Source organism: Myotis nattereri, assembly GCF_964212035.1.
Source record: "Myotis nattereri genome assembly, chromosome: 12".
NCBI lineage: Eukaryota > Metazoa > Chordata > Mammalia > Chiroptera > Vespertilionidae > Myotis > Myotis nattereri.
Window position 1 is genome coordinate 77,462,691 of NC_138087.1, and position 14,319 is coordinate 77,477,009.

General features: G+C 55.0%; 1 protein-coding gene across 9 annotated transcripts in view; it reads left to right on the forward strand.

The window, feature by feature from the left end:
* The window catches only part of DNM1 (dynamin 1), a 43,161-nt gene that overhangs the window by 13,945 nt on the left and 14,897 nt on the right, over positions 1–14,319 (forward strand). For 7 of the 9 annotated variants that reach the window (XR_013996689.1, XR_013996690.1, XR_013996691.1 and 4 more), the window contains exons 5-12: positions 170–268; positions 357–517; positions 2,574–2,716; positions 2,820–2,955; positions 3,112–3,179; positions 4,254–4,392; positions 11,358–11,444; positions 14,047–14,117. Coding sequence is in view for 6 of the 9 variants with exons in the window: in XM_081103915.1 (XP_080960041.1) it covers positions 170–268; positions 357–517; positions 2,574–2,716; positions 2,820–2,955; positions 3,112–3,179; positions 4,254–4,392; positions 11,358–11,444; positions 14,047–14,117 (904 nt within the window). In the remaining 3 variants the exon portion in view is untranslated. Of the gene's footprint in view, positions 1–169; positions 269–356; positions 518–2,573; positions 2,717–2,819; positions 2,956–3,111; positions 3,180–4,253; positions 4,393–5,953; positions 6,093–11,357; positions 11,445–14,046; positions 14,118–14,319 lie in introns of all 9 variants that reach the window. The other 2 variants (XM_081103914.1, XM_081103918.1) reach the window with 1 other exon arrangement.

Below are 14,319 nucleotides of genomic sequence, written 5' to 3' on the forward strand. Positions count from 1 at the left end.
GCGCAAGGCCTGGGCGGGGGTGGGGGGTGGGGGGGCTCTGAATTACCCCTTTAAACATTATGTTGGCCACTCTGTGGAGAATAAATGGGGCAGGCAGTGGGCGATGGAGGGAGTGGGGTCATGGAGGGCAAGTGCCGGTGCAGACAACCCTCTCATCGCTGCCCTCCAGGTCAGCGCACCATCGGGGTCATCACCAAGCTGGACCTGATGGACGAGGGCACAGACGCCCGCGATGTGCTGGAGAACAAGCTGCTCCCGCTGCGCAGAGGTAGTCCGCCCACGCCCCTGCTCATTTCACCGCCCTCCCCCGTCACCCCCACAAGGCTGGTTGGCCCTGACCTCGGCCCCACCCACAGGCTACATTGGGGTGGTGAACCGGAGCCAGAAGGACATTGATGGCAAGAAGGACATCACGGCTGCCTTGGCCGCCGAACGCAAGTTCTTCCTCTCCCACCCATCCTACCGCCACTTGGCGGACCGCATGGGCACGCCCTACCTGCAGAAGGTCCTCAACCAGGTAGGGGCTCAGGCCAGAATGAGACCGGGGAAAGCAGCCTGAGAACAGTCATTTAAGTGTGCTTGGCGAGGGTGGCCAGCAGAGGCTAGCATCCCCATTATGCAGATAAACACACTGAGACCCAGAAAGCAAAGGAGCTTGCCCACAGTCCCACAGTGAGGTGGCAACAGAGCTTTACTGACCTTTCCCTGTCTGGGGCCTGGGAGGGGAGCCCTGGAACCCCCAGGATGAAGAGAAGGCCAAGATCTTGTGTGGAGGGTGGCACTGGCCAGGGCTTGGGTTGGGAGCCAGGATTGGCATGGATTCGAGCTGAAGAGCTTGGTTCCTTCTGAAACGGGGAGAGGCTGATCTGGAGATGGGGGTGGCCATCCCAGGGGCTCCCCTAGGATGTTTCACCATCTGGACAGGGACTTGAAGAGCTGAAGTGTGTGTGTGTTGACAGAAGGAAGGCAGTGGGGAATGCAGGGTGTCATGGGGCAGGATTTGGGAGTCTGGAGGCCACAGACCTGGGTTCCAATCCCAGCTTTGTCACCCATCCACCGAGACTCTGTCCAGCTCTCTGAGCCCCTATCTCTGCGTCTGTAATGGTGGTCATGGTGATCAGACCCTGTCTCACCACGTCACTGTGCAGGCTCAGGGAGGTATGTGTGTGAGGACCTAGCCAGAGTGAGCCCCAGGCCTTGAGAAGGGGCAGCCTGCCAGTCATCCCTGCCCCTGCTGCATTTTTTTAAAATCCTCACCTGAGGATATGCTTTCATTGATTTTTAAAAAATATATTTTTATTGATTTTTAGAGAGAGAGGGAGAGGGATAATAGAAACATCACTGATCAGCTGCCTCCTGCACACCCCCTACTTGGGAAGGAGCCCACAACCTTGGCATGTGCCCTGACCGGGAATCAAACCAGTGACCTCTTGGTTCATGGGTTGATACTCAACCACTGCGCAACACAGGCCAGTTGTTTTCATTGATTTGAGAGGGAGAAGGAGGGAGAAAGAGAGAGAAAAAACCTGGATGTGAGAGAAAAACACCGATCGGTTGCCTCCTGTACCCACCCCGACTCGGGCTCGAACCCGAGACCCTTCTGTGTGCTGAGCCGGCACGGCCATGAGTAAACCTGAGGGGGCGGTGACGGATGGAGATGACAGACAGGAGAATAAAGCTGGGGCTGGGTGGGACGTTGCCCTCTGATAAAGCCGAGTCTTTATTTTATAGCCAGATTCCACGAGGCAAAGTAAGGGCGTGGTCAAGATGTTTACATCGTTCTTGTGGGTTTCAAATCTACTCAATTACATGCACCTGATCAAGCTTTGTTTACTTGCTGCACCTCCCGCAGCCCGTATCACTCAGCCACGTGGGACCACAGGTTCAGACCATAAGGTCAAGCTTACAACTATAGCCTCTGCCTATAATCGTGCTGGGACTTGCACGTGGCTTTGCCACGAGAGGATCGTGCCCTCTCATTAGTCCCAGGCTTGAACCTGTCCAAACGCTGTAGCCGCTCTCCACATTCTGTATATGAGGCAATGCTCCAGTCAATGGAGCCACCCAGCCAGGGCGCCCCTAATACATTTTATGTGGCCCTTGTGGTATCTAAAAATATTAAATTAGTCAAGCCTGGTTGTTGTGGCTCAGCAGTTGAGTGTTGACCTATGAACCAGGAGGTTGAGGTTCGATTCCCAGTCAGGACACATGCCTGGGTTGCGGGCTCGATAGATCCTTAGTGGATGATTCAATAAAAATATTTTTTTAAATAAAAATATTAAATTAGTCAAAAAGCAGGTACTCTCAAATAAAAATCTAGATTTCTGCTTCTTTGAAAATTGAGTCACTCACTCATTAATTCAATGAACACGCCTCTGTGAGGACTGCTGTGTGCCAGGCCCTGCCCTCGGACAGCCTTTGTTCTGCTGGGCAGGGCCATGGCCTCTCTTGAGCCCTCCACCTCACCACATCCACAGCCCCCCTGGCATTCCGGTGCCTGCCTGGCCCTGTGGGCATTTGGGGTTTGTGACTTGTGACCTTGGCCTTAACCCTTGTCTCATCCCCTCCCCCAGCAACTGACGAACCACATCCGAGACACGCTGCCCGGGCTGCGCAACAAGCTGCAGAGCCAGCTGCTGTCCATCGAGAAGGAGGTGGACGAGTACAAGAACTTCCGTCCTGACGACCCAGCGCGCAAGACCAAGGCCCTACTGCAGTGAGGGTCTCCCCAGCTCTCGACTCCCCATCCCTGAGTGCGCCTCCCCCCTCCTGGGGCTCCCTCCACTGCACCCCCTCAGGCCACACCACTCTCCCCCCAGGATGGTCCAGCAGTTCGCCGTGGACTTTGAGAAGCGTATTGAGGGCTCAGGGGACCAGATCGACACCTATGAGCTGTCGGGGGGAGCTCGCATCAACCGCATCTTCCACGAGCGCTTCCCCTTTGAGCTGGTCAAGGTAGGACGGGCTCCCCGGGGGAAGGGTGGGGGGCTCAGGCCTCTCCCGTGGATACCTGGGTCCTGGTGCCCAGCCCTGGGAGTGGGGCGGGCCCCATCTTGACCTCCCAGGTGTTGGGACAGGCCCTGACGGGCCATCTCTCAATCTCCTACACAGATGGAGTTTGACGAGAAGGAACTCCGAAGGGAGATCAGCTATGCCATCAAGAATATCCATGGCATTAGGCACGTATTGGGACCAGGGAGGGGGGCCGAACCCCAGAAGGCAGGGGGTCTAGTGCAGAGGCACTGGGAGTGATGAATGAGCCTCCCTCAGGAAAGACCAAGAGCCCGGGTCCCCTCTCCCCTCAACCTCGACTTTCTGGCTCCCAGTTCTGACAGGCTCTGGGCGGGGGAGGTGGATGGGAGGCCTGGGCCACCTGCTCCCTGCAGCCTGCTGCCCTCCTTTGCTGTCTCTGGGAGCAGGGCCTGGAGGCTGGACGAGCTGGGCAGAGCACCCTCTGGGCCTGGGCTCCCTGCCCATCGCTAGGGTGAGGCAGCACCCCAGTTCTCTCCAGGCGGCTGCACAAAGCTGCCCAGCAGTGGGTAGGCCCTGGGGCGGAGCATCCGGGTACTGGCCTGTGTCCTTTTAGGATGGAAGGGGGCCTCTCACCCTCCAGTTCCTCCATAGTCCTCGGATCCCCACGTGGGTCCCATTCTACCCCACTTCTCACCTTCTCGCCTTCTAGCGAACCCCAAGGCCTGTGGAGCCGGAAGGGGGCCTGGGAAATAGACTTCCTTAAAGGCTTAGACCCCCTTCGGGGACCCAGATCTACACAACAAGGTCATTGGAAGCACCTGCTATATGCCAGGCAGTGAGAGGCCAAGATGCCCCTGCTTTCAAGCAGGTTCAATTCCAGGTTTGGCAGGGAATTCATAGACTGACACTAGTAACTGCACTGGCCAGGGCACAGAAAAAAGAAATCTCTCCTAGTCCTAAAATAAAACGCCCTATTCCTGGAAAGGCTCTTAAAGAGAACTCAGTTCAGCAGTTTTCAAACCGCTCCCGGCCACAGAACCTGGGTATGAACAGAATCTTAAGAGGAAGCAAGACACGAAGGCAGATATAGCAGACCTTGTCTTGTCCCAAAGAGCATCGGTTGAAAGTCCCTCCTTAGAATCCCTCCTGCCCATTTTGCAGATGGGGGCACTGAGGCCCAGAGAGGGGTCGGGGGACCCGAGGGCAGAGCTCAGGGGTGTGGGGCCCTCCTGGCAGGAGCTGGCCTGTGACACTGCCCTTCTCCCGCTCCGGGCGCTCAGAACGGGGCTCTTTACCCCAGACATGGCCTTTGAGACCATTGTGAAAAAGCAGGTGAAGAAGATCCGAGAACCGTGTCTCAAGTGTGTGGACATGGTTATCTCGGAGCTAATCAACACCGTTAGACAGTGCACCAAGAAGGTAACCAGCGGCCCGCCAGCCCCGCCTCTGCCCCGTCCTGCACTGCTGACAGGCGCCCCTCCCCACGCCCCCACCGCCTCCTTGGTAGCATGTCCAGACCTCGGCGGGGTGAGAAAGGCAGGCCACCACAGACCAGGACGGGGGCGGGGGGGGGGCTTTCTGAGGGGGCCTCACCCACCCTCCTGGCCCCCGGGCCCAGGACACCAAAGGATTAGACGCTGTGAGATGACAGTGATCGTGGCTATTGACCCGGAGAGCCACCAAGAGCTCCCAGCTCAGGAGAATAGGGCTTGAGGGGACCCTGAGCCCCCTCTGCCCTCAGAGGTGGGCCATCTTTGGGGGCTCCAGGGAGGGTCTTGGGGAAGCCTGGGCCCTGGAGACAGTTGAGCGACAGGACCTTCGTGGGTGCTGCTCTAGGGGCCTGGTAGCCAGAGAGGTGCGGAGGACCGGGTCTAGCCGGTACCCCGACTCCCACTGTCCTTCAGCCTCCCCCCCCCCCGCAGGACCCCACTCAGGACCTTCGCCTTCCCCTCCATCACATCTCCTTCCAGAGACAGCGCCCCCTTCCATCTGCTATGCCATCTGAGCCTCGAAGAACCACCCCAGGAGGGCAGGGCAGGGAGGACGGCACCCATTTCACAACGGGAAAACCTAGGCTCAGGAGGTCCAGGCCATGTTAGCTAGGAGGTGGCAGGGCTGTTACTGTGAGCCAGGGCTTGGACCCCAAGTCCAGTGCTCATTCGATTCCACCCCCCAGCCTCCCTTCCCTTCCTCCCCCGACTGCCGCCCTGGCCCCTCTCTATCACCACCTCCCCTCTTTCTGTCTTTCCTCTTCTCTTTCTGTTTCTCGGAGCTCCCCAGGGCCCTTTGGAGGAAAGGCAAAGGGTGCCCCTGGAGGAGAAAGGGGAGGGCCGGAGCAGAGCAGGGCGCTGAGCGTGGAGGTCAGGCAGCTGCACTGCAACTCCAGGGGGCACGTCTGCACCTTGGCCATGGCCATGCACGTGGAGCCCCCTGGAGTTGTGCAGGGCACAGCCTGGGCAGCCGGCTGCAGCACCCCTGGTGGAAGTAGGGGGTCGTGCTGGGCTCTGGAGTCAAGGTGGAGTGAATGCAGGAAGTGCTGGGAAACCTGGAATTGAGCAGGATGGGTGGGCGGTGTTCTCGCCTTGGTCAGCCCCTTAGGAGGACCCTAGGCTGTGACCAAGACAGCACTGAAAAGAGAGAGGGGGCAGGCTCAGGGCAGCTGAGGAGCGAGGGACCCAGGGGCCTTGTACGGAGCAGGGGGGTTGGTCCTTCAGAAGCACGCCCCCCCCCTCCCCCCAGCCTGGGGGATGCTGGCTGCACCTGGGAGGCACCAACCCGGGTGGCGGTAGGGAGGGCCAGGTCCCACGCTCACATTGTCTTCTGTTCTCTCTCTCTGTGTCGGTGTCTCTCTCTCTCCCCCATGCCTGTGCCATCCTCCACCCTGACCCTGGTCCTGCTTGGCTTTCACTCCCCTCCTTCTCCCCCCCTCGCCCACCTGTGGCTGCTCCTCCTCCTCCCCCCTCCTCCTCCCTGGGTGCAGGACGGGCCTCTTCACACCTGACCTCGCTTTTGAAGCCACAGTGAAAAAGCAGGTGCAGAAGCTCAAAGAGCCCAGTATCAAGTGTGTGGACATGGTAGTCAGTGAGCTCACGTCCACCATCAGAAAGTGTAGTGAAAAGGTACGGCGGCCACCTGGGCGGGGCGGGGCCTGGCCCCCCTTCCTCACGGCTACGGCCTCCCGTGGGCAGAACCATCTGCTGAGCAGGCCTGGCTGCCTCTCAGCCGCCCACGTGGATGCCCACGCTGGCCAGGTGATTCTGGCCTGGGGATCCGTGCCAGTTTATAACCCTGGGTCTACGTGCGCTCACAATCCCTTCAGGCCTCCCATCTCGCCCAGAAGACTTCGCTCCAACCCAAGCATCCTCAGTGCAGTGGCCTCTCCCACCCATAAGAGTAACAGTAACGCTGATGATGAGGAACAGGCTGCTATTTATTGAGCAATTGCTCTGTGCCAAGCACGAAGCTAAGTGCTTGCCTGTTACCTGACTTAATCCGCTCAGCAACCCTAAGATGTGGTAGTGTTCTCCCCACTTTACAGATGGTGACACTGAGTCTCCGTAAGGAAAAGCAGAGGGGGGTTCAGATTTGGGAGGCGGAGGGAAGAGATCTGGGATCAGGGCCTCCTGGGGGAAGGGAGCTGTCCCGGTCCCTCAAAACCAATTTGCCTTAAAGCCTATCGGATGACTCATTGTATGTTCATCCATACGCATCTGGCAGGGTCAGCCTCTTTGGAGTCCCCTGTGACCTTTTAGATGCCTTTTTCCCATTTGTCTGCTTTTAAGCCTTTTGAGGACTTTTAGCCAGAGTGTCTGAAGCAGTGCTTCCCAGGGGAGTGCCTGGGCATCGGCTGTCCGGGGGGGCCTTTCTAGAACACACATGCGGCCCCCTCCAAGCAGGCTGGGCCGGAATCCCTGCAGAAGAGCCCAGCTTGGCCTGTATTTGAAAAACTCCCTACGCTGGGGAGGTGGGGCCATCTGCCTTAACTTCCCTTTTCAAATAGGCATCACAGTTTTCGTGGCTCCCACGCAATTAGTCACGTGCACCCCTTTCACAACCCCATCTCCTTTTAGCCCGCTTTTGAGTCAAATAGGGATAGACTAAGCAAATTAGCATCTTTTCAGTGCCCGGTGCAGATGGAACAAAAGCTGGACGGGGCTCTCCCATTCCATAATATTGTGACATCTAGGTCACGAGCCCAGGGCATCGCGAATCCCAGGCAACACCATCTTTTGTCAAACGTTGAAAACGCTGCCTCAAATCCCTTTACACAAGAAGTCAAGACGTAACTCAAGTTTTTAAAATAATTTTTATTTTTCAATTACAGCTGATGTACCATATTATTTTAGTTTCAGGTGTACACCCTAGTGATTCGACATGTATGTAACTTATGAAGCGATCACCCCGATAAATCCAGTACCCATCGGACGCCAAACATAGTCATCCCAATATTACTGACTGTGTCCCTGCTCTGTACAGTACATCCCGTGACGGTTCTGTAACTACCACTTTGTACTTATTAATCCCCAGTATGTTTTTTTAAAGTTGATTGCTTTTAGAGAGAGAGAGGGAGGGAGGGAGGGAGGGAGACAGAGAGAGAATCATCAATTTGTTGTTCCACTGACTCATACATTCATTGGTTGATTCTTGTATGTGCCCTGTCCGGGGATGGAACCCATAACCTTGGTGTATCAGGATGATGCTCTACCCGACTGAGCTGCCTGGCCAGGGCCTACATAAACATTTTTAATGACAGTATCATATTCCATTGAATAGATTTAGCACCGTTTACTTAACCATTTTCCGATTGGTGAACATTTAAATTGCCTCCAGTTTTTCAATATTATAAAATAACCTGGCAATGAACATCTTTGTTATAAAGAATTTTATGTTTTTCTCTAGAATTATTTCCTTAGGATAGATTCCTAGAAGACCGATTGCTGGATATAAACATTTAAAAACCATGGCACTCTTTGCTGCATTGAATTCCAAAAGAGAAAGTAATTACTGTAAATGCTTACATTTTGGAAACAACCCAAAAGTCCATCCAGAGGCGACTGATTGCATAAAGCATCACACAGACAAAGACTATACAGTCCTACCTTGGAGATGCTGGGAGTTTGGTTGCAGACCTCTGCCAGTAAAGGAAATACCGCAATAAAGCGAGTCACACGCATTTTTTTTGGTTTCCTGGTGCATATAACAGTCCTATTTACACTATACTGTAGTCTGTTAAGTATGCAATAGCATTTTGTCTAAAAAAGCAATGTACATACCTTAACTTAAAAACACATTATTGCCCTAGCTGGTTTGGCTCAGTGGATAGAGCATCGGCCTGCAGACTGAGGGGTCCCAGGTTCGATTCTGGTCAAGGGCACATGCCAGGGTTGCAGGCTCAATCCCCAGTAGGGGGCGTGCAGGAGGCAGTTGATCAATGATTCTCTCATCATTGATGTTTCTCTCTCTCCCTCTCTTTAAAAATTTTTTGAAAAATACTTAATTGCTAAAAAATGCTAACCATCATCTAGCCATCAGAGAGTCATAATCTTTTTGCTGGTGGAGGGTTTTACTTTCAATTTGTAAAAAATGCAGCATCTGCAAAGCGCAATAGAACAAGGTATGCCTACAGCTGCTTAAAGGGCAATGCATACTTGTTTCCTTTCACATGTTCCCTCCACAACTACTGTGGGGAGGAGGGAGGAGAAGTTTCAGAAAAGAATATATAGTATTTAGGGGAGCAATATATATGAATGACAAAGTTCCAAAGACATATCCACCAAATTGCTAGCTATCACTTTAAGAGAGGGCAAGAACGTAGGAATTTTTCCATTTTCACTGCACACATTTTAATCACTTTGAAATTTCTTACAGTGAGTCTGTATGATTTTTGTGAGCAGAAAGAAATGATCAACAAAACATTTACAAAGGAAAGTTTTTGTATTACTTTTAAAAAGAGTTTTCCCTTTTGGTTTATTTCACGAATAGTAATTCTTTTTTCTCTACGTGGCAAAATTCACCCCCCCCCTTTTTTTTGCCCTCCCCAAATGTCCCAGCGTCCAAACTCCTGGCAGAGACTTGAAAAATAGTCAACTGTCATTATCCCCGGCCCTGCGGGGATCAGCTCTCCTCCCCGATGAAATCTAGAGTGAGTGTGAGGCATGCGGGGCGCAGCCCTCGGAGGGAAGGCGCCATCTCCCACCCTTCACCCAGCAGACACAGAGGCGCTCTGCCAGGAGAGGAGTGCCGGCAGGGCAGGGCCTGGCTTTGAACCCAGAGCCATGTGGCCCCCGGGCCTGTGCCCCTCACCACCCACGGGTGGGCTCCAGCTGACCACCCACCCAGGGTCTGAGAGAGAAAAGTTCCGTTTTTAAAAACTGGCTAAAAGTTGTGGGAAGGCGCAGAGGCAGGGGAATGGAAAAAGATGCTCAAAGGGAAGAGGGAACTCCAGGGGCTGAGGCTGCCCCGCCGCGTGTGACACGTGGAAAACTTGACGCACGTAACATCCAGGCGGTTAGTGGGAGGACTGGTCATGCTCTTTGGCAAATTGCTCCCTCCTCCTCCCGCCTCGCCCACCCTCCCCCACTCCCCCGCACCCCACCCGGGAAGGGAGCCCTGGGGACCACCTCAGAGGAGGCCTGCGGGTGTGGTGACTCAGTCCCCAATCCCTGCTCCAACTTGGAGAAGGAGTGGGAACCACCCCTGGAGCCTCTCGGGGCAGCAGGGTCCAATGGCCTCTCCAGGAGTTTGTTTTTAAGCCCCTGGTTTACGGCTGCCCCTCCCCCACGTCCCCTGGGCTTGGCCACATCAGTCACACCCTTGGCACAGCCTGGACAGTGGGGTGGGGGGTGAGGGTGGGAGGATGTGACAGCTCACATCTGCCTCCCTGGGCTGGCATCCAGGGCGCTGCTTCCTTCCCCATCCTCCTGCCTCTCCAATGCCGCCCCCCCGCCCCCCCGCCCCCCCGCCCCCCCCCCCCCCCCGCCATCTCCTTGACCTCCATCTCGCCCTCAGAGTCACCGCCCAGGACCTAGTCATGCTAACGTCCAGCTCTCTTCCCACATAGGGGGACCCACTTGAGTGCCCTGACCCAGGAACAACCAGTGGCTCTAGCTTTGCCTACTTGGCCCATGTGGCCCTGAGTGGGGAGGGCCACTGAGCAGAACTGGAGGTCCCTGTGGGTGAGCCCCCACCGGCAGCAGCTCAGAGAGTCTCCCTCCCCGAGGCGGTGCAGGGTCAGAGTCAGAGGGCAGAGGAGCCGTGTCCCTGCGCCTTGGCAAGGAGGGCAGCCATCCATCCTTCCTCCATCCCCTCATTCCTTCATGTGCCCTCTCCCAGCACTGGAGGTGCGCCTGCCCGCCCCTGCCTTCAGGGCAGTTGGAATAGTGTTTGACGAGGAGAGATGACAGGGAGACCCCCAATCCAGCTCTTGGGGTGGCCGGGCAGGCTTTTGATGGAGGGGACATCCAACAGTGTCTTGAGGAGAGTGAGCCACCCTGGGCTTGGTCCAGAGCCCAGCTAAGCTGAGGGCAGAGTTCACGGGCAGAGGGGGCGGGCTTGGAGCAGCTTTCCCTTCAGCCTCCGTTGATAAAAACTGGGAGGAAGTGGTGCTGCTGAGCTCCTAACCCCAAAGGGGAGGGTAGAGACAGGTTGGCCGGCCAGCTCGGAGCCAGACAGACGTGGCTGGGGATGTCGGTGCCAGTCAGGAGCATGCAGAGAGGGGCACACCGGGTGGGTTCTACCAGGAGGGCCAGGGGCCCAGCCAGGCCCCCACGGGGTACTGCTCATGCTGCTGCCCCCCTCCGCATGCCCCCCACGTCCTCGCATGTCCGTGCCTGTGGCTCCCGCATGTGTGACCGCTGGTTCCCCGCCTCCCAGCTCTGACAAGGCGCATGGCCCGTCCCCAGCCTGACTCCAGAGGCACCGTGGGCCCTGTCCTCCCCAGCTCCTTCCTGGATAGCGCGTCCCTGCCTGGTACCCCTCCTCGTTGTCCCTCCACACCTTCGAGAGAGGGGCAGCCCCGAGGGCCAGTGAAAGCTCTGGGAGCTCACATCCTCCAAGCAAAGGCCCCAGCGGCCCATGTCTGTTTCCAAGATGGGGCCAGGGAGCGAGCTGACTCCCGCGGCATTTCCGCCCCTGGAAAGGCCCTCCCATCCGAGGGCCTCGATAGGACAGGGATGAAGGCCTGGAGCCAGAGAGACCCTGGAATTGCCACTTGGAACCCGCACTCGGAGGAAAGGGGTGGCCGTGGCTTGGTGCCATGGGCTGCCTGGGCCCCAGGTCTCTCCCCACCCCTCCCGCCCCACGCCCGGGCCCCTGGACTCTGGTGGGCTGGGGTGTCTCCTGCCGTGCCGCCTGTGTACCGGCTCTCTCCCCCCGCCCTCCCCCAGCTCCAGCAGTACCCCCGGCTGCGCGAGGAGATGGAGCGCATCGTGACCACCCACATCCGCGAGCGCGAGGGGCGCACCAAGGAGCAGGTGAGCCACAGCCCCTCTTCCCTCGCCTTTTGCCCTGGCCCTCGGCTGTCTCTTCTGTGTCAGCCTTCCGCCTGCTTCCTGTCCTCAGACCAAACCTCTGCCTCTTATTGCGGGAATATCTATATGAATTTACTACTTCAGTGTGCAGTTCTGTGGGATGAAATCCATTCACGCTTCTGTGCAAGCATCACCATCATCCATTCCCAGAACTTTCCATCTTCCCCAAATGAGACTCTGTCCCCACAAATACTAGCTCCCATCCCCTCCCCCTTCCCCTCAGCCCCTGGCACCCACCACTCTACTTCCTGTTTCTAGGAATTTGACAACTCAAGGGTCCTCGCATAAGTGAGAGCGTACGACATTTGTCCTTTTGTGTCTGGCTGATGTCACTTAACATAATGTTTTCGCACATGTCAGCATTGCCTTTCGGAGGCTGAATGACATGCCATTGTGGGTATGCACCACATTTGGTTCATCCGTTTGGGTAAACCAGGGTGGGTTGTTTCCAGCTTTTGGCCATTGCAAGTAGTTCTTCTAGGAACATAGGTGTACACGTATCTCTTGGAGAGCCTGCTTTCAATTCTTATGGGTAGATACCTGGAAATGGAATTGCTGGATCAGATGGTAATTCTGTATAATTTTATGTATGATCATTTTTTGAGGAACCACCATACCGATTCTCAAAGCAGCTGTACCATTTTACATCCCCCCTCCCCCCGCTCCAGCTCACACACACACACCCCAACACCTGCTTCACAACTTCCTGGCAGTCTGTCCTCTGGCCGTCTCTCTCTGGGCCCCTCTCTCTATTTGCGGTTTCTCTGGGTCACCCATACCTGTCCCAGCCACCTCTCCTCCTCTCATGTGGTCATTAATCAAACATTCATTCAACCATTTACTCACACACGTGTTACTGAATGCCGTCGCTGAGCAGAGAGGAGCAGGCCCTCCTCCGGGCCCTCAGGAAGCTCCCAGGCGAGCCCTCTCTCCTTGTCCCTCTCGCATCCTCCTGTCCAAGCCCGCCTCTGCCTCCCGTTTCCCAGCCTCTATCCTTGCACCTCCCTTTTCCTGTCCTCAGCCCCTCCCATTTTTGTTTTTGATGTCGTTTATGAATTCTTATTGGTCTCTTTAATTACAAGAGTGATAAACACTCAAGGAAAAATAGATGTGATTAGTTACAAGTAAGTGTCCCTCCATCACTCTTCTCTGCTCCCAGCTTCTCCCACAGAATAACCACTATTTTTTTTAAATATATTTTATTGATTTTTTACAGAGAGGAAGGGAGAGGGATAGAGAGTCAGAAACATCGATGAGAGAGACACATCGATCAGCTGCCTCCTGCACACTCCCCACTGGGGATGTGCCCGCAACCAAGGTACATGCCCTTGACCGGAATCGAACCTGGGACCCTTGAGTCTGCAGGCTGACGCTCCATCCACTGAGCCAAACTGGTCAGGGCAGAATAACCACTATTACCGGCGTGGTGTGTCCCCTCCCGGCATTCTTCCATGGCACACTCAGACTCTGGGTTCCACCCGACTCTCAGAGAACCACAGTCGGTTGAACACCTGCTACAGGTCAGACATGTCACCGGCCTCACCTCATGGCGTCTTCCCCGGTCCTACGAGACGGAAACAATTCCTTTGTGGAACTTGAGGCTCGGCGAGGACAGGCCCCAGGCTCGCAGGAGGCAGCAGGTGCATCAGGGATGTCACTCTCATCGCGACCCAGCTAGGAATCCCATCAGTCTCCGTCATTTACAAACGAGGATCTTTCGAAGCCGGAACCTAGACACTGTCCTCATCCTTTGAACAGCTTTATTGTTTAGAGGGTACCATCATCTATTTCACCTTTTTTTTTAATACAGAGAGGAACATAGAGAGAGAGAGAAACATCAAAGATAAGAGAGAATCATTGATCAGCTGTCTCCTGCACGCCTCCTACTGGGATGGAGCCCTCAACCTGGGCACCTCCTGGTCGATGATCAACCACTGAGCCACACTGGCCAGGCTATTTCACCTTTTGATGGCCATTGGCCTGTTCCCAGTTTTTTTCTACTGCAAACCACACCACACTGAACAACCTGGTGCATGTATCTTTGCCCACTTGATGAGTTTATCTATGAGATGTAGTTCTAGAAGCGAATCTGTACATTTTAGTGTTAAATATTACCCGATTGCCCTCCAAGAATTCGATCCTAATTTACACTTCCACCAATCGTTGATGAGAGAATCTATCTTCTCACAATTATGCCCACACTGGGTCATTTTCAATATTTAGCACTAAACTGATAGGCTTAAAGGGGCCTCGTGCTTTTAGCTTGCATTTCTTTATTACTGGGGGTGAACGTTCTTTATGTATCCTTGTTGGCGATCTGTATTTCTTCTCTGAGTTACCCATTCCCATTCTTTGACCATTTTGATTTGTGCTTCTTGTGTAGGAACTCTTCATTAGTTACGGGTGCTGTTATGTGTGTATGTATTCACTCGTTATAGACTGTGGATGTATTTATTGTGGACCCTGTCGTGCTGTGAGGATGTCATGCATTTTAACACTTTGTGGTGTCTTTCCCACCTGCCTCCTGCCCCATGTGCCCTGGAAGGTCATGCTCCTCATCGACATTGAGCTGGCTTACATGAACACCAACCATGAGGACTTCATCGGCTTTGCCAAGTGAGTGCTCCCTGGGCAGAGAAGGTGACTGTGTGTGTGTGTGTGTGTGTGTGTGAGAGAGAGAGAGAGAGAGAGGGAGAGAGAGCGAGAGAGAGAGGGAGACCCAGGCCTTCTGGGTTAACGCTCTGTGTTTGGCGCCCACTGAGCAGTGGCAGTGGAGCTGGGCCTCTTGGAAGGAGAAGTTCTGAGATGAGGCTCTTCC